The 25,638-nt window shown below is 39.3% G+C and overlaps 1 protein-coding gene across 1 annotated transcript in view; it reads left to right on the top strand.

Moving 5' to 3' along the window:
- The window catches only part of EIF5B (eukaryotic translation initiation factor 5B), a 40,440-nt gene that overhangs the window by 10,609 nt on the left and 4,193 nt on the right, over positions 1-25,638 (top strand). The window contains exons 3-19 of the mRNA XM_057422166.1: positions 7,698-7,823; positions 7,915-7,999; positions 8,374-9,007; positions 9,465-9,685; positions 9,863-10,013; positions 11,460-11,555; positions 12,725-12,808; positions 14,331-14,420; positions 16,229-16,524; positions 17,167-17,274; positions 17,412-17,522; positions 18,407-18,474; positions 19,557-19,698; positions 21,143-21,274; positions 21,927-22,109; positions 22,424-22,585; positions 24,245-24,376. Coding sequence (XP_057278149.1) covers positions 7,698-7,823; positions 7,915-7,999; positions 8,374-9,007; positions 9,465-9,685; positions 9,863-10,013; positions 11,460-11,555; positions 12,725-12,808; positions 14,331-14,420; positions 16,229-16,524; positions 17,167-17,274; positions 17,412-17,522; positions 18,407-18,474; positions 19,557-19,698; positions 21,143-21,274; positions 21,927-22,109; positions 22,424-22,585; positions 24,245-24,376 — 2,821 coding nt within the window. The remainder of the gene's footprint in view (positions 1-7,697; positions 7,824-7,914; positions 8,000-8,373; positions 9,008-9,464; positions 9,686-9,862; positions 10,014-11,459; positions 11,556-12,724; positions 12,809-14,330; positions 14,421-16,228; positions 16,525-17,166; positions 17,275-17,411; positions 17,523-18,406; positions 18,475-19,556; positions 19,699-21,142; positions 21,275-21,926; positions 22,110-22,423; positions 22,586-24,244; positions 24,377-25,638) is intronic.

Here is a 25,638-nt window from a genome sequence, read left to right as displayed (position 1 = left end):
TGGGAAAAACAGCTAAGGTGTAGTTTTGCATCAAACTATATTCAGTCAAGCTGTCAGATGTTTCCAGACTTGGGGTCTTACTGTTGCTGTCCCCAGCAGCATGCTGTAACTGCTTCAACTGCATTGGTACAGTGCTTATGTGCTCACAGCGCAACTCAGCAGTGTTACTTGATTTGCCACCAGAAAAGTGTGTTCTGCAAGGGCTTTTGTCTGCAGGATTACATGAGCTGATGAGAAGAGAAAGGCTGCTGGGAATGGGGAAGGAAGTCACTTCTACCCTCCCCTGGCCATAGTTGGAGGAAAAGGCAAGGGGAGTGTGGCACTTTTCTGAGGCTGTGACTTTTTTTTAAGCCCTGTCAGCTGCAGTGGTGGGTTGCATAGCTGGTGCTGATGGTGGACACTGCTTCACTTCTTGGGCTGAGGAAGGAAGGAGTGTAGTTCTTCCTGAATTTCAGACTCTTGGTCATACATAATTTAAATGTCTTCAGCAGGAAATCAGGGTGGCTGATTCTACTCTGAAAATATGTTGCTGTATTCATGTTCTTTGATAGGTAAGGATGACAAAAAAGACCATAGCTTTTGTTTCATGTTTTGAATGGCATTGCTGAGCCAGCAGATACTTGCATTTTCAGTTTCATAACCCACTTCAAGAGCAAGTTGGTGATGCGTGGTTTTGGACAATTAAATAATTCCACAATGTTTTGTGTTCTGTAGCATTTTAAACCAGTTGCTCTAAAATAAACTGGTGAAAGACAGAATGCCTATTTATCTTAACACCTGCAAGTTAAAAACCCTACAAATAGACCATTCAGCATTGGTAACTTACTAATTTGGGTAAGCTTGTATTTAGGAATGCATCCTATTACCAGGCTTGCAGCCCATGTATAACAGAGGATGGGTGAGGTGCTCTAGGGGAGTAATGGTAAAGACCTGTCTAAAAGTACTAGCTTTACTTGGTCTAAACCTATTGCAAAACCAAACAAATGGAAACAGATGGTTCAGCTTCTTTTCAATCTTTTTGAAGTTCAAGTTTGGTTGGTTTTTTTTCTGAGCAAAGAAAATGACTTAATGACAGCTCCATTCCTTTGAAGGTGGTTAGAAGAGCTGGTGTGATGTGAATGATGAAATATCTCCAAAGTTGCCTCAGCAAGAAGGAGTTCTGATTACGCAGGAATGTGGGCAATGAGTTCACATTAGTGATGCAGCTTTCTTGCTGTGTCAACTTAGTCACTCTCCTGCCCCATGCACATGAATGTTTTTTAGTCTGTTTTTAGTTGTACAAACATTTTCTGACATTTCAGCTTCGTCTTTACAAGAAACAGTTTGTTATGCTCAAAATATTTTAGTTAGTATTGGTTCTGACTTGACTTAGCTGCAAGGCGAAGGCAAGATTTAGTAATTGTCTTGGTCAGTGCAGTGGATCAAAAAGTAAGTAACCTTTTGAGTCTACATGCACCTTTTAGTTTTAGTTGCAGCAGGAGTGTGTTACCTTGTTGACTTTGTTTGCAAAGCTAGATGTTGGATTTCCAGTAGGGCTTGTTCTCATTTTAATCTGGATCCTTCCATTTAATTTCTCCAGTTTTATTTAACTAATTTCACTAGAGTTAAATTGGTATAAATGTGGGCAACTTGTCTCCTTTATACTGCTAATGAGTCCTGTTGCTCTACTCTTGCAGTTCATGTATGGATTAATAATTTCTTTTACTTTTTCTCTCACTGCTACCTAGTCAGGATGCCATCTCTGTCACATGTAGATGCAAAGTGCCAGCTTAGAGTGAAGTTTTACCCTGTGTTTGGGGATATGTATTGTGGGTACTATAATGTACTCAAAGGTGTAATTGTTCGTGGTCTTAGAGCATGAGGAAGACATGCCTGTGTGGTAATCATGCTAATATGCTTGTCTGTTAGCAGAGAGTGTCTGTGAAATGTTGTTGGTGTCAACTGACCTGTAACACTGTCCTTCCTTAAAACTTGCATGGGAAGCTGGAGGAGCTTGTTTGACGAGGAAGGGCAGTTGCGCATTTCAGCTGCAGAAGTTCCCTGCACAAATTAAAATGCTAAAAGGCTATTGACTCATACTTTGGTAGCTATAGTCTTATCTTCCCTGTATTTGACCTTGCTTCCTGGGGCAGTGCCCAGGGAGTCTTTCAAGTTTCTATGCCTAGATTTGTCTCTTAAAGAGATTGTAGTGCATGCATTATCTGTCCTTACTATGGCCAGGTTGGACAGAGCCTTGGGTGACATGGTTTAGTGAGAGGTGTCCCTGCCCGTGGCAGGGGGGTTGGAACTAGATGATCTTAAGGTCCTTTCCAACCCTAGCTAGTCTATGATTCTATGGAAACTTCATGCTATGAAAATCCCTATTGATGAATATATTAATTATGCCAGTACTTGGAGTAATTTTTTTAAATCTTCCATGGAAGATACATGATAGATAATTAAAATGTATTTGTAACAATTCTGAGAAACTTAGAAACCATTAGAGCTTCTTAACATATTTCAGAATTGTAAGTTTAAATCTTGATTTGGAGCATGATAACTTCTGGTGAAGTGTGTGCTAATTTGCACTTGTAATACCCTAGATTCCCAAAGAAGAGGTAAAACTTCAAACATACATCTTGCTTGTTGTTAGAAAGCATTAGAAATTATAAGACTTTACAATTGAAGTGTTTGTAAGCAAAATGGCGAAGTGTGCCCTTAAGACTAACACAAACCCTAGCCTAGTATGTGGAAACTAGGATTAATGTAAACCTTGTGTGAGGGTGAACTCTGGCTTCATGATGGGTTCTACAGGGAATTTCTAGGTTCTGGCTGTTGCAGGCCATTGCATCAGAAAAAGAACTTGCTCCAAAACTGTGCTCGTTTGTCATGTTTTAAACTCGCCCACTCTGCCCTGCCCCCAGGAAAAAAGAGTCTAACACTTTAAGGTACGTGCTATTTTAGTATTATTTCAGCAGATGCTATAAACTAGCTGAGGGTTTTTATTTTGTTTTAACTGGGGTTCTAGTCTTAAATATTGTCTCCTTGCTGCACTAGCAAGAGAAACACTGCAGTGTATTTTTTTTTTTCCTTCTCCAGACTGTGCATCTATCAGTCACGAGGCTTTTCCACTTTCCTGACTCAATAGCTTGCAATTGTGTGGGATCTTATAAATAGGAGAGCTATTGGCTGTCTTTTTCCATCTGACTGAGCAGCGGTAGGTGACAGCTCTTCGTTTATTTCCTAACTCTGTTTAAAATCTTCACACTGAAAACATTTCATAATTTCTCTGACAGGCAGGATTTGTGATTGTAGCTTTATTTTTTGCTGGTTTGGCTTTACACAGTAGCTTAGGTTGTGTTTTGGAGTGTCACTGTTACTGGCCTGAATTGATGCTTTGATGGCATGAGAGGAGATGTTGAATTTCCTTTGTTGCCCACGGCTGTCTTAAAAATCTCTGAATACTTACTTGGGATACTCAGTGTATATTTGATCCTGGTCTGGTACAGAATGGTGTGCTAGCACAGCATTTAACTAGTGACCCAGTGAATATTCAGGAATCTGTTCATAAGGGGCTTTCCTGATGTAATGCAGGTTTTCAGTAGCCTTTACTGGAACCCTTCTGGGTAAGAGATGATTTCTTAATGAAATTTCTAAAGCAGTAAGGTCAATATTTTTCAATATAAAGTATGTGAATGTTTCTGTATGTTACTTCTAAACAGTTTTGGAATGCGTTCAAGTGTTACATTGCTTAAATGGCAAAAGGCAGTGAAATTGCATAGGGAAAGACTTTTAGTCAGTGGTGTGATTCTAAGGAAAAATAGTTTTTCTTGGTGACTGAAATAACATGATCTCTGCACACTTGTCATTGATTCCTGCCATCTCCTTTAATTAGCCTGACTGCTGTGTCTTTTTCTGCATAGCTTGCTCTGTATTAAGCACAGCTCTTCAGGGAGGAATGTCTGTGGCCATTTAATGTTTTGAAAATTGTTTGCTTAGGTTTGAGTGAAGTGCACACACCAAACTCCTGCTGTATTTATTGAATTGAAATGCTGTTTTAGCAATACCAGAACTCTCTTCATAGCTGGCAGCAAAATTAGAGGCTGGAGTCGAACGTATGGGAGTGAGAAAAGGTGGCTCAGATTTCACTTCTGAAACAGACAAAAGAAAATCAGGTGAGTAACTTGGTTATTTTGGTGTGCAGACCTGGTCAACAGCAAGCCTCTCTTGAGCCCAAAGCATTATGGGCTTGAATGGCTCAAGGTAGCAAGGCTCTGAAGTCTATAAAGTCTTCATGTGAAAGTGATTTGAGGTCAGAATTGAAAACTGTTTAAGGATAGTGGTGCTGTCAGGTTCCTGTATAAGGTACTATTAGTGTTGGGGTTAAGACCCTTGCAAAAGGCTAAGTGGAGGGGCAGGAGCGGCTATGTGAAGACCTTTTGGAGGAGGAAGTTCCTGCAAGAGTGTTGGGTTTCTGAAGCGTGCTTTAGGGGACTGCTTAAAAAGGTTTACAGGAAAGAGTTCCTAGTTGTATCTTCCAATGCCAACAGGAAGGAAGCTCTCCTGTTATGTATCTTAAGGGCAGTGGGTTCCTTATGACTTAAGAATCACTCGGGAAGAGAGGGAGGGCACCTTCTCAGTCTTATTTTCAACTTTCTTTTATTATGAAATCCTAGTGGAATATTATTAGAGTATTTAAAGGTAAGGAAATTCAAGGTCAGTATGGGAATAAACTCATAGTAATGGAAGACAGTATTTGAATTCCTTAGCATTCCAACGATGTTCTTGCTTTAAATCTCTTAAGAAGAATTGTAACTATACATACTGCTGTTTGTGTACGTGCAGCCTTAATTTTACTTTCATTTCATTGAGGCTTAAATGTTCAAAGATTACCATGTCACTTCTTAGGAAGTGGAAATGTAGTGTAGATTTGTTTGGCAGTGTTCAAGGCCTGATTGGTCAGAGCCTTGGGTGACATGGTCTAGTGGAAGCTGTTCCTGCCAAAAGCAGAGGGTTGGAATTACATGATCTTAAGGTCCTTTTCAACACAAAGCATTCTATGATTCTTGGAAACCATTGACTGTTAAGCAGTGAAAGCCAAGGCTGGAAAGGCTCTTGTACTATATTTATGCCACTATCATGACAGCTGAACAGTCTTCATTATTATTCCCAAGTTGTTCTTGCTGGTGGGTGTTAAAGCGTACTGCTTATGGTTTGTTTTTTTTTTTTTTCAGTGTTTCAGAGATTTTTTTGCCCCCTGCACAAAGGTTTTCTTCAAGGTTCAGTTAAAGTGTGTTGATTTGAAAACAAGTAACTCCTCACCCCTTAAAGGCCATGTCCTGGAAAGCTCCAAGCATCCTCCTTGCTAGTAGCATAAAACCCATGTGTTTTATGTTTGGACATAACTTTCTGCAAAATTGCTATGTGAAAAGCCAGCCTTGAGAATATCTTTGTAAAATATAAGCTGTTGAAAGACGTGGCTCTTTAGTATCTATACAGCCATATGGCTAAGATCCTGCAGTAGTGGGAGCAGTACACCTATGGAAGAAGTAGTGGTGGAGCTTGTGTTTTGGGCTCTTTAAAACTGTTTCAAGCTTGGATTTGACTTGATCTTCTCCATTAACTCCTAAAGTAAAAGGAGGTAAGCAAGTGTGCTTAATAAACTGAATTTCTGCACTTAATGCAGAAAGAAATGAGTGGCCTATGTGTAGGCCTGGATGTAATGTAGTTAGCCTGGTATTAGGGCCTTAACTCTAGGTGACATTTTTATTTTGGCTGTCTATGCTACTGCTGGTGCACAGGCAGTTAAATAGCTTATAAAAACAGCTCTTAAGTTGCTGAAAAGTCAAGTCAGCTTGATGGAAATAGCCAAAAAGTTTGTTATTTCCTCTTGAAGTGGTAGGGATTGGTTTAGGAATTAGGCATTAGCTATTAGTTACATTTCTCAAAGAAACGTATTACTCAGCACAGAAGTAGTACTATTAGGTATATTTAAGGTGTGGTTTTTCTTCTCTTGACTAGAAATAAGAGTATTTCTGGTAATAAAGGTGATGTACAGTGAAGTGTTTCATTGTGGTGCTTATTATTTGGTTTCTCTAGTCTACAAGCAAGAAAATTTAAGATCTTAAGTACAAATAATCAGTCTTGGCCTTCAAAACAACCACCGTGTCTTGCTTATTTGTGCTCTTGTCACATATAGACAATGTTGGGTGATTCACTTATGTCCAGTATTTGAGATAAAATGAGTTTGTGACTGTCAGCATTCACTTGTAAAACGATTCTCTCAGCCCACTCCTTTTGCAAAGGTAAGTACAGCTTAGACTTGCTAAATTTCAGGATCTTCAAAAGTACTTGATTTTTTTCATTAATATTCAGCTCCTGGGCTTGCAAATTGGCAAGGCTGAAGTTCTGGTAGTTCAGAATTTGCTGGCATCTTGGAGGCTCTGAATTTGGAAGAAATCAATTTATTTTCTGGATATAGGTTCAGGTATTTGGTGGGTCAGTCTTTGATTGATTTGCCTTTAGTGGCTGGTAATAATTGAGTCAGTGAGATTGCAAGACAACAGATCTCTGCCCACATATCAAAGAGGGAGTTAGATGCATATTTATTTACTATTTGTTTGTTTTGAAGCTGCAAGATCTGGTAGAATAATACTGATTACTAGACTAATTTTGGCCTGAGTATTAGGGCTCTAAATACAGAGGGAATAGGTAGGTCTCCTTTCTCACAATTGTAGTGAGTGTGGTTAGGTGGAAAAACCTCTGCACACTAGGCTTAGTCTTTGCTCAATTCTTGTGGTACAAGTCAAGAAAAAAGTGCACCTGAATTACAAATATTGATAAAGGACAGTAACACCACCCCCCCCCCCTTGTGTTTTAGTTGCAGATGAGAGGTTAGAAAATGCTTTTGAAAGAGAAACTTGCTATCGTGAGATCTAATGAGGAAGGATGCATATTTCAAGTGTCTAGTGAATTTTCTGGCCTTTTTTAGGCTTGGGAGAGGTGATACTGAAGTAAGTAGTAGAAAGGATTGATTGCCAACTGCACTGGTATTTTTTTCTGATCTGCTTTAGAGTCTGGCTCGAGGCTGAACTGTTCCTCTGTGTGACTACTTTTATTTTTGAAAGATAAACTTTTCAGTCTGAGGGCAAAGCATAGCCAACTGTTACAGGTTGGAAGCTGTGAAGAACTTCCACTTGCTAAATAAATATACAATAGCTTTTTTTGTTTGCAAGTGCATCTTAATAGAACTCTGGTTATTAAATTAGAAGTTTTCTTCTATTTGTGCTTTGTTTTTAGGCATTGATTGTGGGGCCTGCTTTACTATTAATGACACCTGCTGTCATTACTGTGACTTCAGGGGCTAAACCATTTATATTTATCTCTTGGAGAAACGAAGTGAAAGAGTCTAGTTACATTTTTCCAGGAAGTTTTATAAAATCTCACATCTAACCTTTCAAACCCAGTCTTTCAGGAGAGACATATTTGACTGTCCCACCTCCCTTCAAGTAGTGCAAGGGTTTTTCTTTTTTGTCCTACTGGGTGGAATAAAGTAATAGGGTATAATGGTTTGTTAAATGTGGGGTTTCCCCTTGTGATGCTGACATCTGGTGATTGGAATTTTACATTTTGAAGCTTTTGTTTTATGCATGTGACTTCTTCTTATATAAACCTAACATTGGAAGTCTTGATAACCCTGCTTTTCTTTTGTGTTTCAGTGCAAAAGATGATATTGATATTGATGCCCTTGCTGCTGAGATAGAGGGTGCAGGAGCTGCAAAGGAGCAAGAGCCTCAGAAATCCAAAGGCAAAAAGAAAAAAGAGAAGAAGAAACAAGATTTTGAGTAAGCTTGCAGGTTTTTTTTCTATCTGTCTTATTTTATTCCATTTAACAAGAACTCAGTTACTTAAGTACCATAACTTTTCTTATTTTAGTGAAGATGATATCCTGAAGGAGCTGGAAGAGCTGTCAATAGAGGCGCAAGGAGGGAAAGTTGACAGGGAACCTTCTACAGGAAAGGTGAACACTGAGGGGAAAGTGGGCTCATTAATAGGACAGTAAAATACAAGGCACCTCTGTCCCAGGAAAGTTCTAGTCTTGGAGTATAGTGAGACATGCATGTATTTTTAATTATAGTTGATTATATTTTCATAGTAAAGTAACTGGTGAGAGATTCTACCAGAAGCCATATCTTCATACTAATAATTACTCAAAGCCAATCAGAATAAATTTTAATTGTGGGTTGAGGCATAGCACACTTTGCAGGAATAGTTACTGCTTTCACACTTTGTCTTCAGTAAGAGAAGTCTTTCTTGACATCTTTCAGTGCTTCTACTTAGCTCACAATAGCAAGTAATTTTTCATGGCTGATTATTGAATTGTTTAATTACCAGGTTGAAAATGACAATGAAGAAAGCTTATCAAAACAAGACAAAAAAAGGAAAGGAAAGAGTAAAAAAGCCAATCTGGAAAATGACTACGACAGTGAGGAAATGGAAGATAAAGATAAAAAATCTAAAAAAGCTCAGAAAGCGAAACAAGACATGCTTTCTGGCAGTGATGATGATGATCATGAAATACAGCTTAAGAAAAGCAAAGGGAAAACTCAGAAGTCAAATAAAAAGCATGATCTGTCAGAAGAAGATGAAACTAACATTAAGAAAAGCAAAGACCGTGCAGGGGCAGTGTCTACAGGTGAGAGTGGTGATGAATCAGATGACATCTCCCAGTCTAGAAAAGGACAAAAGAAAAACCAGAAACTGAAGTCAACTCCTGCTGCAGAAAGTGGGGATGATGATGATGAACCTTCATTCAAAGTGAAAACAGTGGCTCAGAAGAAGGCAGAAAAAAAAGAACGTGAAAGGAAAAAACGTGAGGAAGAAAAAGCCAAACTGAGGAAGCAGAAAGAGAAGGAAGAACTGGAAGGTGGTAAAGAACCAGCCAAGCTGAAGGAAGCTCAAAAAAAAACTGAAGAGAAGGCTTCTGAAGTCCTGGCAGCCGCTGGCGAGACTCCTGCAGCAACAGAGGGTTTGTAATGTGATTTTTGAAACTGTAATTTAAACACTGTAGCTTTTATAAGGCCAAAGATTTGGCACACAGTGAAGATGATTTGTTGCTTTATTCTGAATTGGGAATACTAGACACGATAGCCTTTTCTGCTTCTTTGTGTTGGCTCCCATGTGGCTGTTTTTTGTGGCCTATAGTTTGTTCAGGTACGTGAGAAAACAAAAGCCAGAAGGTGAATTCTCATTGCAGTATGTGGTTATGGTTCTGTATTGCAAACATACTTCTCACTTCCCAGTTATTCTGCTACTTTAAGACTTCAGGCCCTGACTTTATAAATTCAGAGAGTTTAATTTTTTCATTACAAAGTGCTTAGATAGTTTCTTGTTTGATGTTACTTACTGTATTTGAAATGTTAATTGTATTTAGAGTATCTTTAGAATTTCTCAGGTCTTTGAATGTTTGCTGTCTCTTTCTGTAGCTGATGACAATGAGGGGGACAAAAAGAAGAAAGACAAGAAAAAAAAGAAAGGTGAGAAAGAAGAAAAAGAGAAAGAGAAGAAAAAGGGTCCCAGTAAAGCCACGGTTAAAGCTATGCAGGAAGCCTTAGCTAAAATGAAAGAGGAGGAGGAAAGGGCAAAGAGAGAGGAGGAAGAACGCATAAGACGACTGGAGGAGCTAGAAGCAAAACGCAAAGAGGAGGTACCGTGTATCTTACCCTCTCCTTTATTCTGTCCTCAGGGTAATCTTAACCTATCCCCATGCTGGTGCAGTCAGTGGATTAGTCTTTCATGTGTTTCTTATCAATATGTATGTGGCCAGCTTTTGTGTAAAGCATGCTTTAACATTTCTGCATGGCTTTTTTTAACCTTTTTCTAGGAGCGATTAGAGCAAGAGAGGAAAGAAAGAAAGAAACAGAAGGAAAAAGAGAGGAAGGAGCGATTAAAGAAGGAGGGAAAACTTTTAACAAAAGCCCAACGAGAAGCCAGAGCCAGAGCGGAGGCTACTCTTAAACTACTTCAAGCTCAGGGTAAGCGATGAAGCTTAATACTACTACTACTAGTAAATCATACCCCTTCTCTGTGTATGTTTTTTCTATCTGGAGCTGGGGGATTAGTTCTAAGTAATTCCGAATGAAGCTCCTTTGTTGTCTAGGAAGGCGGTGTGTATGACACTCCCCTTTTCAAAAGTAGGTTTAAATGTCTATATTTTCATCTTGCACTTCAAATATCCAACTTTATATTTCTAATATTTTATATTTCACTTGCATTTTAAAGATGTCATTTAAGGAACTTAAGAGAAATCACTTCCTTGCATTGCTTAGTCCAAAGGCCAAGAAAAGCAGATGCGTTGTACTGCAGGTCTTGTATTATTGTGAATTAATTCATATGCTCACTTAAGCAAGTGCGTTGTTTTGCATTGTTAGTTGGTCCATGGGGACAGTATATTATCCTCTTGCATTTGCTTCTGGAAAAGGGTGTAACAGAGATTTCCAGCTTTACCCTCAAATATAGTGTTTCCATTACAATGAAATAAATGTATCCAGTGTGTTGTAAGCCCACATACTAATTTGTTCCTGGTAAGTTGTGGCTAAAGAAAGAAATGAGTCCTTGAGTTCCGAGTATCCTTTGTATTTGTGGGAACACTCTCTGACACTTCTGCTAGGTGGATGTGTAAGGGTAGGAATCTCTGTAGCTAATAAAGTGTTTGGAGCTCTTAAAAATACACAAAGGTCATTTATCTTGAGTTGTTATTGTAGTTATTAGAATCTATTTGTGTGTTGCCACAACTGGATTTTTGTCAAATCCAAACTGTAAGTCACACATTACCTAAAGGAATTTTTAGAAGATGTAGCAGTAATTGAATTATTAATTTGTTTTTGCACTGAACTTCTTGTTTTTAACTGAATTCCTTCCAATGTCACAGGAGAAGATGAAGCTGATGAATTGAACCTGACATATCTTAATACCTAAAACTGTCTATGTTGTTAAAAGTAACAGACAACTCCCTCCCTAACACTGAGCAAAAGATGCTATCTACTGAACAACCTTAAGCTTTTAAAAGCTGTGCCTCTTAACTGCTCCAGATTTTCTGAAATGGGGGTGATTGGCAGACTGGCTTGAAGGGAGTTTTACTATGGCAGACTTTAAATCGACACATGCTGTTAAGCTTTGTGTGTGTGTTCATGCAATCTAGAAAACCTTCAAACCTGGAGTCTTAGGATCAGGTTGTTTTCTTCCCTTTAGTAATGTCTTCTTTTTGAGACTCTTCAGGGTATCTGAAGATTTACACTTTGCTCAAGCTTTGCAGCTTTTGAAAATCGGTCTTTTTAAAAAGATAAAATATGCATTGAACCTACTTTCCCCTCCCTTCCTCCTCCTAGGGAGTTCTAGAAAGTATGTTCTCATTTAAACCAAAGCTTATGTTTGGTAACTAATCACCTTGATTTTTCTTTCTAACAATTTCTGTTTTGCAGGTGTTGAAGTGCCATCCAAAGATTCTGTGCCAAAGAAGAGGCCAATATATGAAGACAAAAAGAAAAAGAAGCAGCAGCAGCCAGAAAGTAAAGAAGGTGTGGTTTGCATGTGGGGATACTTAATAGATCAGTCACATTTCCAGAAGTGTTTGTGGAATAAATCAGCTAATCCTAAACCAGTGGCACTTCCGGGTGTCTCTGAGGTTCTTTTGACATCCCTGCCCCCATGTGCAAGTATTGGTGCCTTAAGATCTTAAAGTTCTTTTGAAGGCTGCTCACTTTGTTTTGTTGTAAAAAAAAAAAAAAAAATTTAATTTGGTGGTTTTGTTGTGGTTTTTTTTTTCTTTAACCTCAGTATTCAGAATTTATAAATGTTGGAGATGTGCAGAATGTAAAAGCTTTTTACAATGGTGAGGTTGAATGCTCTGTGTGCCTGTGTAGGTTAAATACAGTGTAGTGTGAGTAATAACTTATAAATAAGTCTAGGTTGATGTTCCAGGATGAGAGGGGATTAATCTTAGTTCTAGTACTTTTAAGCTGGAGGCAATTTGTTTGCTTATTTTCTTGTATATAAAAGCAGTTTTCAGTTTCCAGGGTGTGAGTAGCTCACAGAGCTTGCACTGGTTAGGTGTGGATTGAATGTGTTGAACTTTCTACTTTTGTGCTTTGTGGCTTTTCTGGGGTGGGGCTGTTACTGTGGCTCTTCTGAAGACTATTCCCGAGTTAAAACAAAACAGAAACAATCCCAAAACCTCTTTGAATCAGCTTTTTTGTTATTTAGCTGGGTTTGTTGTTTTTTTTTTTTTTTTAATATTTGGCCGAAGTTGTGTGGCTGCTTACCACTTAAAGAGTGTGTGTAAAGAATTGAGAACAGTGCTTAACAGAATTATATCTGTGATTTTGATTTTCTCATATGGAACAGTAGAGCAAGAGTGGGTAGTTCATTACTTCATTTTTCCTTGTCTTTTAAAGAAAATGAGGGGTTTTATAATGTTTGAAAGCAACAGTAGTACTCTTAGCCAATAATGGGCCTATTGCATAAACCTATTTAACTGCTTAGAAAGCCAGATGTTTTGCAAATAAGCCACGTGCTCTAACTTTTGTTTTAACTCGGTAAGTGGGAGTTGTTTGGTGTTACATAATTTCAGATTTTGTTTACTTGTAATAGCACAACTTAAAATAGAACTTCAGTGTGAAGCTGTATGTCTAACTTGGTTTGCACTTTGGAAGGATGTAGCAACCACTTTGCTTTCTGGCAATTTCAGAAATTGTGGAGGTGACTTCCCCAGCTGAAGATGCTGTAGAACTGGAACCACCAGTAGAAGAGACTCCTCTCCCGGTAGAGCCAGGTTAGTCATAATGCTAATAAACCCCATTAGACTTTGTGGCAGTACTGCATGGTAGGTATTGTTCCTGGTTGGATGGGGGGTGAGTGGCCATCCTTTCTTGAGGTAGTTGCTGGGTTTTTTTTCCCTTTCCCTAAGGGAGGAATTGATGGAATTTTATGGAATAAAAAGGCGTGAAGCTTCAAAATGGGAATGTAAAGATCCTTCATTCTTGGTGAACTCCAGTGTTCGGTTGGCTTAGGCAACTTTCAAGCCCATTCAGTGCCTTATGATGAGCTCTCTTGACTTCCCATTTGCTTTCTAAAAGGCTGTTTTGTCAGCAGTTAAGTGGGGGTTGGGAAAAAATACGCTGCATCTAGTACTGATACTGCAATATTCACAGGGATTGTACAAGTTCCAAATGTTTTGTTTTCACAAGTGCTGAATGCAGTGGATATGGGGTTAGCTTCTGAAACTGAGTATCAGTCCAGCAAGTGATTGTTGTCCTAATTTTTGCCTACACACAGTACTTGTTTTGGCAAAATCATGTTGTACTGGACTTCCTCCTCAGCAACTCAGAAACAGGAGACTGTTTCAGTTTTTACCCTTACACTTAAGCTAGATAAATACTGACAAAATTTCCAGCTTTTTGAAAACAAAGCTGAATGTGTACTCTAATTCTAGCTTAACTTTCCCATTGAAGGAGCAATTCCATTGCTGTAGAAGACAAAGGCTTACTGGTGGAACATTATTTCCAGTTAATGGTTTAGCAGTCTGGAACTTTCTCTTCATTTCGAAGAGGTGAAATTCCATGACACTCCATGTGCTGCAACATTTTATAGATATATATATGTATCTTTTATATATCTTTTATAAATGTGCATATATATATACGCTATATATAGCTTATATATAATATTGTATATATTTTAAACTACATATAATGTATATAGTTTAATGCCTCTTTTAGAGAAGGTGAAAAGTTTTTTTTTTTTTCCCATTTGTCCTTCATGAAGAGCTGGATTATCTTTATATTATCTGAATTAATTCCTGATAGAATGAATACATTTAATGCTTCTGCAATCCATGATATAATTATGTTAAGGTACTGGGAGTCGTAAAATTGCACTTTTTATGGGCAGCTTTTTTGTTTCCCATTAATTAAAATTTTCTTTCTTCTCTGTCACTTTGTTACGCATAGCTAATAGTTGGGCAGCTCTTTTAAAGGAGTGTTGCAGAGGTTTGTGTGGCATGCCTTGTGCAGGTACTTGCTTGCTATGCAGACACAAACCAGATGAGCAGTTTAGCTATGTCTTTCAAAACCATGTTTTGCTAAGCGAAGGTGCTAGCACTGTATGATTTTGTGAAGAGAACTGAGGATAATTTCTTCAGTATGCAGCATTTTCTGTTTAGGCAACATGGAGATAATTTGGTAGAGTTATGGTAGCAGCAAACTCCTAAGTTACAGTTGTCAGTATGTCAAAGGAAGGAGGTTCTAAAAATGTTTTAAGTTGCTGGACTGTTTCTTTAATGTTGGTTTTCTTAGTTTCAGAAGAAAAGGAGGAAGAAGAAGAAACAGAAGATGGTGGTTTGGATGACTGGGAAGCTATGGTTAGTGATGAAGATGGAGAGAAAGGTGGGCATGTAAATACCAAATGGATGCTTTCTCCAATTAAGAGGCTTCTTTGGGCTGATGAGTCTCTTGTTTCTGTAGAAGACAATATTGTTTTTTAGATTCTCCCCCTGCCTCCGTAGATAAATTGTGAGGCAAGTGTGATGATAGAGATACAAGGTCCTCTTCTCAAAGGCAGAGCTTTCAGAAACCACACAAATACTGTTCAAGAAGATCCTTTGGAGCTACATGGAGTATGTGTAGTTACAACATAACTGGAATTTTTTTGTTTGTTTTTATGGGAGTAAAAATCCTCTCCTCTTAATTTGCGCTTAAACCACTTCTGGGAGTTTTGGGAAACCTTTTACCTGGTACTGTATTTCTCTAGTAACCCTTCCAAAGCTGTAACAGTTTTACCACATAAATCTGGCAACATCTAGGAGACTACCTTTGAGACAACTTCTCAAGGAACGGGGGAACTAAGATGGTGTGAAGGTTAGTGTGCATGCATTATACTAAGTTCTTGTTACCTCCTCTCATTGCTGTTTTGAGAGACAGGTCTGAAAGAAAGGAAAGAATTGTCAGAACATTCATATTCCTGCACTTCTGTGCCACAGCCAGTTTTCTGCATGCAGCCAACAGCAGTGTTTCTGGGGAAATTAGAGCTGTGCAAGAATTTAGGGATACGTCTGGGTGTTTTCTTTCAGTGGTGGCAAAAACTGTTCAGGAAGACTCACAACAATAGGAGTTGGCTCCTGTTCTTAGCACTTGCATGATGGGTCTTTGTTGTTTGAGATGAAAGACTGTTAATCAAGTATTTATTGACTTGCTGAGCCCCTGTGTTTTCAAATGTAATAATTTGTATACATATATGTAAGTGGTAGCGATTTTATTTCAGCATAGATGAGTTCCTCTGGTGCTGGACTGTTCTACATTGTGTACTGGGGCTTGCTCACCTTCTTTAAGGTTGTAATGTGGTGTCACTGTCCTCGAGAGAGCATCACATCCCACTTCTGGCTGCCTGATTGGAAGGATCTGCCAATGTGATCCAGGAAATGAGCTTTCCTGGGAATTAGCATATTAGTTAATGGACTTTAAGCATAGTAAGGAAGCATAGCTAATCTCTAAGAGTAGTGAGCCTCCTAGTAGCTCTCTAAGGAAGGGAATGTATGGCTTTAAAGTCTTCATTAGCTTGTCTCTTCTGATTTTGCCAGTATGATAAATGGAAAGCTTTCAAAGAATTCCTATTTTGATAGCTCTTTTTGTGTGTTTATGGAAGAATTCCCCTGAAAATATTTCTTCTCTGAACAGTCTAGGAAAACCTCAAGATGAAATTTTTCCTTAAGATGAAAAGGAGACCATTTATTGTGATTGCTACTACTGCTTAAATGTATATTCCTGATAAGTAATACACAGAAATCCATATTATTTGAATTTGGAGTATTCTGGCATTTAAAGACTTTGGTGCATTCATACCTTTATCAAGTACACACAGTTTTAAATAACTTCATCTCCATATTTGCAAATGACATCTAGTGCAGGTATGTTGATAATGTTATTCTTCCTCCCACCCCGAACTCACTGCTTGCACAGATTCTAAACACAAGTCAGCAGCTCTGAACATGAAACACTATTTTTTTTATATTGAAAGTTGAAAAACAGTCTTGGCTAGGACTTCTTGAATGGAACCTACTCTCAGTCCTCATTCTTCTATAGTAGTCTCTGGGTTTTGTGGGTTTGTTTTTTTTTTTTTTGGTGCCCTCTCCCCTCCTCTCCAAGGGTGAATTTAATAAAGCATTTTTACTTAAGGTTTTGGTTTTTTCTTTTGATAGAGAGCAAGCCTGTCCACATTGAAGTCAAAGAACAAAACGAAGTGGATGAAGAAGAGGAGGAGGAAGAAGATGAGGAAGATGAGGAAGAAGAGAGTGAAGAATCTGAAGATAGTGAAGGGAGTGAAGATGAAGATGAAAAGACCTCAGATGAAAGAGAGGCAGATTCCCAAGCAATTGGAAAACAATCTGTGGAAAAAAAACCTAGCAAGGAAATTAGCTCTGATTCTGAATATGACTCTGATGATGATCGCACTAAGGAAGAGCGTGCTTATGACAAAGCCAAACGGAGAATTGAGGTATTTAGATACAGCTTTATTTGAACAGCTGGACTCCTGTGTTGTATAGGAAAAAAATTAATTTTCAGCTCATTGAAAAGCCTTTTGACTGTGTTTGTCAGAATGATGGCTGTGTCATGACTAATATTCAAGTAGGTCTAGTATTTGAGTTAATGAATTAAAAATACTTGGTTTTGCCTGAAGATGAAATAATTGGTTTCAGAGACCTTGACCACAAAGAATGTGCTCTTTGATGTTGCTTCCCTCCACCTCTCCCTCTCCTGGAGAAAGAGGCTTTTAGCCTTTACACATAGATATCGTCGAGCTTTAAATTATGTACTTGTCAATTGTTCAGCATTGTTGTGGCTGCTAATGTCCTTGGTTTCCTTACCTGATAAGCTGATTCAGAAAGCACCATGCACAAAGCTACATGTTGATGGATGTAACAGCTTAGTCTACTAGGCTGTAACCAAACCCAACCAACCAAAACCTTAACTGTTAGTTGCAAATTTTTGATTTGCCAAAAGAGGGGTGGTGAACTTTGAGTTGCCTTGAAAGTTTAATGCCCACAGTTAACTCTATGTATGCATGTAATCAAGTCAAGATGTGAGGTGAGCTGTGGGGTTTGATTTATACTTACCCATTTTTATGTCTCTTTCATAGAAGCGACGAGCTGAAAACAGCAAAAACATGAACACTGAAAAGCTCAGAGCACCAGTTATTTGTGTCCTGGGGCACGTAGACACAGGCAAGACCAAAATTTTAGATAAGGTAATGTGAAGGCACTGCCTGTGCATCTTGCTTATGCACGTGTTTATTGTGATTGAAAATAGACACAGTTAAAGTGTACTCAGAGATTACCTTAGCCACTTACATGTAAGTGTTTCTGCTCTTTTTTTTGTCTGTAGCTCCGCCATACTCATGTGCAGGACAGTGAAGCTGGTGGTATCACTCAGCAGATTGGTGCAACAAATGTTCCCCTGGAAGCTATTAATGAGCAAACCAAGATGGTGAAAAATGTAAGTTGTAGCTTGCTAAAGACTGGTGGGTTTTGGGCTTTTTTAGATACGAAATGCAAACTAGTTAAGGCCTTGTGAGATTTCCTGACATGGGCAGATGCACTTTTACCTCATCTCTAATATTGGGGTTGATTGTTTCTTTTTAATTCCTGTGCCCTCCGCCAAAAGGGGGTTGTCTCATTTTTCATTTTAGTTGATAAAGTTTAGTTTCAGTTAATGAATTGCTATTTCTTCAGGAAAATACAGAAATACTGCTTACTCTGTTCCAAACAGTACATATATGTACATAGACGGCTTCTTCATCAATATTTTGATTGTAAATTGAGACTTTGGAAACTGAGTGCATTTTTCTGTTTAAAACTTCCCTTTTTACTGTGTGTGCTGAAACTGGGCTAGTTCCTGGGTGATGGATTCTATTGTGTAACAGAAATAGTAACTGTTCCGTATTGCTTGGTTTGGGTTCTGTATTCCATCTTGCCTGCAGCAGCAGCAGCTGACTGAAAAACCTTGGTAGTGTTGGCTTTTACCAAGATTTTTATTCAGTTTCTTAGAAATGTCGAGTGGGGAGGAAGAACTCTTCCAAGACAAGGATGATAAATCTCACTAGTCAGAACTACTTTTTCCTCTGTAGGCTGCCTTGTCTTGCAAAGTTCAGCTGAGCTTATGGCTGCTTTGATACCATGGGGAGCGTGCTGCATCATTTTATTTAATATTTTCATAGAGAGATGAGCTTTGACTGATCTGGCTTATGGAGGGTGCTGGCTTTTCTTAAAGTATATCTGTGGTTTTGAAGTGAAGGCTGTCAGTAATGCTGCCAGCTCTTAGGTAGTTTGATATTTTTCTTGTGTAATCTTTACAAGATGATTAATATTGTGAAATATTAGTTTGACAGAGAGAACATAAAAATTCCAGGCATGCTGATAATTGACACTCCAGGACATGAGTCTTTCAGGTAATGTTTTCTCGTAGTATAGTACTTCCCAGAAGTGGTGGCTAAAGCATCTGGATATATTTTAAGCAAAGTGCTAGATCTTTACCTAATCTGTTGTGTTTCTTCTTACTTGAAAAAACCCAGACAACCTGAAGTACAGGAATAAGTGGTTTTGCTTAGTTTGCAGCTGCTTTTTATATCTGGTTAACTGCTGGCTTTTTAGATCTGGTTGATCTATGAATATAGATTTGGCAGTTGAGCTATGAATATTTTTCAAAAACACGTAAATAACTTTTTTTCTTAATAGTTAGTGTAAGAGGAAAGACAGAAGCAGAAAGCTAGAGAAGAAAAGGTGAGGTTTTCAGGTGACCCAGGCACTCTGCTGTGAACTTCTGTTGTAGCCTCCAGTTCATAGTGTCCCAGTTAACTGAATTCAGAAGACTGCAGTTACCAATTGCATGAGTTAGCTGAGTTTTAGCAGAGGTCATATGCTGTCTAGGAACACCAGTGGTGTGCAGGCAAGGTGCTAAATCAGCTTCTAAGTTAAAAACATGATATGCATAGCTGTACTCACTGAGGTAGTGCTTGGATGAAATATCCAAACTGAAGGATTAAGAATTTGATGTGATGTTCTCAGATGTTAGCCTCTGCAAGCACTAAAATGCCAGGCCTTGGGTATTTGGTAATGTTCTGATCAGTTCCTTGGCATCAAACCACTCACAGCTCTTCATCTTCTAGCCGGGTTTTGTTTGGCACCAAAGATGTCTAATCTTGGTGTTACATAGAATTGTGTAACAAATAGCCTTGTTCAGGTTTTGCGCTCCTGTTTTTCACTTGTAACTGTCTCAATTCTTGCTCAGAAAAAAATCAGGACAAATCTTAACTTGCAAAAATATATAATAATATGAGAAATCTTGGGAGAATAAGATACTGAATTTAAAAAGTGCAATTTAGATGTTTTTATAGAGCTCAAATTTTTAAGGGAAAAATTACTTGATCAGCTTTGGCATTTTGTTGGTGTGTTTGACGTTGTACTTGGTGTTGCTACATGTCTGATTTGTCTGTTTTGGTTTCTGGTTTTTGTTTTTATTTTAATGCCACAGCAACCTAAGAAATAGAGGAAGCTCACTTTGTGACATTGCTATACTTGTAGTTGACATCATGCATGGTTTGGAGCCACAGACAATTGAATCAATAAATCTGTTGAAATCAAAGAAATGCCCCTTTATAGTAGCTCTCAACAAGGTAAGATAGCTTTTTACTCTTAACAGTGTGCTTTTGTAGTCGGAGTGTATTTGGCATCTGACAGTTGTCTGTTTCCTTCTGTGAACTTGAATTGTTTATGTAAAATCTGAAGCAGTGGCTGTTTAATCCTCCCTTGCATTTTTCATACCCTTGATACTCCAGTGGCTTTATGGGAGCTTTGCAGAATAATCTCTTATAGCTCTTTTCCGAGTCCTTATTGATACGTTTCTTTACCTTACTTAACTTCCGTATATGAAGTGTTTCTGGAAGTTGTGTTTCAGTTGTGTTTTTTGTTCTTACACTCGCTTCTGTGGGTTTCTGTACATTTTCTGATGAAATTGAAAGCCAGGTTTCACATTGAAAAGGCTTACTTTATATTAGCTACCGATACACGTTAGCTTGATTTGAAGACAAGCTAGTTTTAAGAATAGTAATGTTGATCACCAGTGGGAAGTGTTTCAGGCTCTGCAATATTAGATGGTAAAGGTAGTGGTTTTTCAGCCTTATTTTCAGAAATTCTGTGCATGAGAAATTACTGTTTGTGATGACTCAACATGAATTATAACATGTAAATAACGTTCAATGACTTTGGATGCTATCTAGCATCATGACAGAGAGCTTACAGAAGGGTGTTCATGTGCAGTGTGAAAACTGCAGTGGTGTTTGAAAAAATGAAATGAGCATTAAGACTGAAGGTGATTGGAGCTGAGGAGGCCATTGTCTCATGGCTGAAAACAGCTGCTTTGAAAAATAAAACTCAGCTATTAGGTGGAGAGGTGTTAAGGCCTGTACTAAGCCTGAGATTAAATAGCCAAAAGTTCTTGCATTTCAGGTTATAGTTCTATTATTTGACCAGGTTATAATCCATTTCCTAAAGATGTAGTTTTGATAATAGTTTCTTGGACTATGTCCTTCCTGCTTTGAAATCTTGCTTATGGAAGTATTTCTGAAGTACGCATTTGTATCTTTTGAACAACATCCCTGTGATCCCTTCTCTGTAGCAACTTGGGAAAGGGCCCAAATTCCAGTAAGTTTAAAAAAACAGTGATTTTAAAAAATTCTCTGTAAAACTAGTAGTCTTTGCTTGGGAAAAATAAGTGCTTTTATTAATGTATGTAAAGCTCTTTGTGGGCCTCTTCCTTCTGAATGTTTTACCTTGAAACTTGATGCAATTAATGTGTATAAACTTTTCCCATATGAATGTGTATTATTTTAGCTTCAATTTTTAAAGCATGAAGTAGTATTGATCTAATGAAATTCTGTTCGGTGTTGGGTAAATACATAGATAAATATAGCAGCTAAAAGCAAATAAAAAGATTTACTTTGATTACTGGAGCAAATATCTGGCTGTGTTGGCTGGAAAAGTATTTCTCGGAGATGATGCGGCACAAGCATACAGATGCCCTTTAAACTGTGAGAGATGACATATTGCTCTGTTTTCAAGATTGATAGGTTATATGACTGGAAAAAAAGTCCGGATACAGATGTAGCCATCACCTTAAAGAAGCAGAAAAAGAATACAAAAGATGAATTTGAAGAGCGTGCAAAAGCCATCATAGTGGAGTTTGCGAAACAGGTAGGCTGGAATATTTGAGGCTCTTTGGTTAACAAAAAAGATAGTAAAGGTGGTGTGCTTTGGGTGGGTGGGGTTTTGTCTGGGGCTTGTTTTGGGGTTTTTATCTTCCTTTTCCAGAAAACAATTCAGAACATGAAGAGAACGGTCTCCTCTCACATACTGGTGTTTACCTCTCATGAACCAAAATTTGCTGCTGTTTAAATGAATCTCTAACTGCTCTGTCTTCAGAGTGCTGCTTTGGAGAAAAGTAGCAGCTAATTGCTGTGGATGGTCAGCAGAGTCACAAATAGCAGATTAAATTTTCTGTCCCTATTCTTTCTGTCTTTGGGAATTGCCTGAGACAATCCCATCTGTCTCTTTTTCTTGAGGACACTGGCAGGGCATGAGTCACATCAGTTCTGGGAACTTCTGTTGGTGACATAAAATGCTGTCTAGAAGCTGGATGTGATAATTAGGTTTATACAGTTATCCCATACTGCTTTCAAGTGTGGGTCAAGGCTTCAAGTTCCGTAGCATACTGTCAGTAACAATGTGTTTTGTTAAGAAATTGGGATTTAAGAAATGCAGTAGTAATTGGCTGGGGCTGAATGTTAGTGTTAATACTGATGTGTACGTATGTTTTCCCTTATATAACTATTAATCCTGATTCCAGGGCTTGAACGCTGCCTTGTTTTATGAAAATAAGGATCCCCGCACTTTTGTTTCTCTTGTACCTACCTCTGCTCACACAGGGGATGGAATGGGAAGTCTGATAGCTCTTCTTGTTGAACTAACGCAAACCATGCTGACCAAGAGGCTGGCTGAGTGTCAGGAGCTGAGAGCTCAAGTCATGGAGGTAATTCAGTACCTGTTCTCTGAAATTCCTCTAGGATCATAGGATGGTTTGGGTTGGAAGGGACCTTAAAGATCATCTAATTCTAATCCTCTGTCATGGGCAGGGACACCTTCCACTCGACCAGGTTGCTCCAAGCCTTGTCCAACCTGGCCTTGAACACTGCCAGGGATGGGGCAGCTGCAGCCTTTCTAGGCAGCCTGTGCCAGTGTCTCACCACCCTCACAGTAAATTCCTCCCTGCCCTTCCCCCTTCCTCCTGGTAAAAAAAGGTGTGTTTGAATTGTTGAAATTGGACTTTCTCCCCCTTTCGTTCAGGTTAAAGCGCTGCCAGGCATGGGCACTACCATAGATGTTATTTTGATTAATGGACGCCTGAAAGAAGGGGACACCATTATTGTTCCTGGGGTTGAAGGTCCCATAGTAACTCAGATCAGAGGTCTTCTGCTGCCTCCTCCTATGAAGGAGCTACGAGTTAAGGTATGGAAACTGGTTAGTGTGTTGACATTGAAGAGAAGATTTTGAACCGGGTTTGGTATAGAGTTTGCAAACTAGGGTTTGGATTATAATCTAAGGCTGCAACCATTGTCCTGTGCTTCATTTCACTGGAGAACTGTGTCCCTGTGGGCCACCATCATTCCTAGTGTTTAGTTTAGTCCCTTCCTGCAAACTTAAATACTCCTGTAAAGTAGCACTAATAATTGCTGGTGCCTGTGTTGGTGTTCTCTCGCTGCCATGGTGATCCTTTGTTGTGAGACTGTTGTGGGCCCAGAGATGCTGAAGGATGCAGTACTGAGACTGAGGTGGGATCTGACCAGGTGCTGCTTGGCCTGATATAAATAGAAAGGGAAGAGCCGCTCTTTCCCCTTGTGTGTGTGGTATTCTGATCAGCAGGGGGTAGGACATTTGCCCTGGAGAATTTAAGTGAGGCTTCCTCCTCTGGTGTGCAGCTTTACAGCTATAACTTGAAAATGGCTAGAGTGGCAAAAGGAAAACTGACACTTAATGCTTAGATTATGTTCTCTGCTTTGTTGGAAGCTGATTTATGTATTCTGGTACCATGAAGAATGGATTGAAAACATGTCTATCTGTTTCCCTTTATTTAGAGCAAAGGTAGACTGGTGTGTGTGTGAAACTCTAATGAGACTCACATGACTCTTTTTGTGGGCCTCAGTAGCAATGTAACAGATCAACAGGATCTTCAGATGTTTTTCTGCACTTTTGGTGGGAGATGGAGTATCACCACTGTGACGAAAAACACTGGATTGGGAACCTTTAGCTGGGAAAGTGGGTCTAGGGTAGCTGGTTGGTTTGGTTTCTTTTTGAAGCAAGCAGTAAGAATACATTTCAATTCAGCCTGCCCACAGGGAATTGTCATCCTTGAAATAAGACCCAGATTTTGGGGTGGAAGGCTTAAGAATAGAGGCTTGCAGGAACAAAGTGCTTACTAGGGAAAGAAGCTGCCTGGCAATTTTAAGGAAAACATGGAACATCTCCCAAACAAAAGAAATGAAGAAACGAACCAGAAGATTCCTCCAGTATTGATTTAAAGGTCTTCAGAAGTAGCTGCTTTCATGATGCCTTAGAGCCATGCACTGGATGGGTAGAGATCTTAAAGGCTCCCTGGGTGGGGAGGAGCACCTGGGAAATGGAGCATGGGACTAGGTACATGAGAAGGTGGGATCCTCCAGTGGGAGGATGAGACAGCTCTTCCCACATGGAGCCTTTGGCTGGGTTAGCTAAGCTTTGGTGCATCAGTTGAGCTGTTGCCATCCTCCCCTTACTTACCTATGGGGCTGAATTTGTTTTTTTTTTTGTGGAGAGTAGCTGCCTGTCACTGTCTGCCCTTTTCTAGTAGATACTCCTTTTTGGCTTTGGCTGCCTTCTTGGTTTTCAGATGACTCCCCCTGCTGTGCTACCCTTGATGGGGGGGGGGGGGGGGGGGCTGTCAGAAGGGAGAGGAGCATTCAGACTGAACCATGCAAAGTAGAGAAAATCACTGGTGAAAGATGGGAGCTGCTGGACTGTGCCATCATGCTCTCTGCTTTTGCTTGCGGGCAGCAAGTTCTTCAGCTGCTCAGCACTACCTTGTGTTGCTGTGTGCCACCTGCATTGAGCTCTTTGTATTCTCATTTTCAGAACCAGTATGAAAAGCACAAAGAGGTTGTTGCTGCTCAAGGTGTGAAGATTCTTGGGAAAGATTTGGAAAAAACATTGGCTGGTTTGCCACTGCTTGTAGCTCATAAAGAAGATGAAGTCCCAGTACTCAAGGTGAGGTGGCTGATGGCGAAATAAGACACATAAGCTAAGGGTAACAGAGTTCTCTGGTGATCACAGAATCATAGAATGGTTTGGGTTGGAAGGGACCTTAAAGATCATCCAGTTCCAACCCCCTGCCATGGGCAGGGACACCTTCCCCTAGATCAGGTTGCTCAAAGCCTCATCCAACCCAGCCTTGAACACTGCTAGGAATGGGACAGTCACAGGTCCTCCAGGCAAACCAAGGGAGGAGCTCACTTAAATGTTGAAAGCTCAGTACACAAATAACTTGCTTTTTTTGGTTGTACTCTAAAACCTGTTATAATAGCATGCTGTTGTTGCCTTGTGCCCATGGGAAACATTAGCTCTGTGATGTTTTAGTATCTTGACGCTTAGTGTTTCCCTGATAATCTGCTGAGGTGTCTCTGCTGGTAGAGTAAGGTTTGAAAACAAGGATCACAGCAGGGTTTGACTCTGTGTTAATTACTTACTTGGTATTTGTAGTAATCTGTGCATATATTTCAATTAAATTATTAGGCAAATATCTGCCAGTGGAGTTCTTCAGACTGTCATAATTGCAAAGCTGATTTAAGACTCTTGTAGTAGATTTCTTTTGTAACTTACACTTTAAAAATGGGAAGAGGAAAGAATGTAGACATCTTAAAACCAAAACTGAGTTGAGGTGCTCCAGTTAGTTTAAAAAGGAAATGTGCATATTGATGGTTTACTTTTAACCATAGTTTTATTTACCCTTCTGACTACTTCTGTCTTGCCTTTAAAGAGGGGGGGAGGGGGGTAATCTTTCAGGTCCTCCAAATACAGACTTTGTTGCTGGGTACATCTGAGTATGTACATAAAGCCTGCTAGCAGTAGGTATGTGATGGCTTAAAGTAAACGGGGACACCCATTCATCTGTCAGGAAAAGACTGAGTGTTTGGGTTTAAGAGACCTGGGCTGTTAAAGGCTTTTAACTTCTCTGGAAGTAGCACAATGGCCTTCCTTGCTGGTCTGACATCCTCTACTTTGTATCTAGGCCTGAGGAACATTAGAATTTTCTCCAGCTCATGGTTTTAGGAGTGTCTGCTTTCATTGTTGATCCTCAGGCAACCAAAGGAATTGCCACACGCTGGGGGGTGGATGTTCATTCAGTCTTGTCAGCAGAAACTTAAGAGTGCTGGGGAGAACTATGTATAGTCTGCAGAGAGATGCTACGAACTCCCAAGATGAGCATCTGCTTTGTGTTATGTGATCACCTTCTTGCAAAATCCTCAGGT

This window comes from Pezoporus wallicus, unplaced genomic scaffold, assembly GCF_028554395.1.
Source record: "Pezoporus wallicus isolate ANWC-B61680 ecotype Strahan unplaced genomic scaffold, APGP_CSIRO_Pwel_v1 contig_5785, whole genome shotgun sequence".
Lineage (NCBI taxonomy): Eukaryota > Metazoa > Chordata > Aves > Psittaciformes > Psittacidae > Pezoporus > Pezoporus wallicus.
The sequence above is the reverse complement of the archived record's forward strand: the minus strand, read 5'-3'. Positions and strand labels throughout refer to the sequence as shown.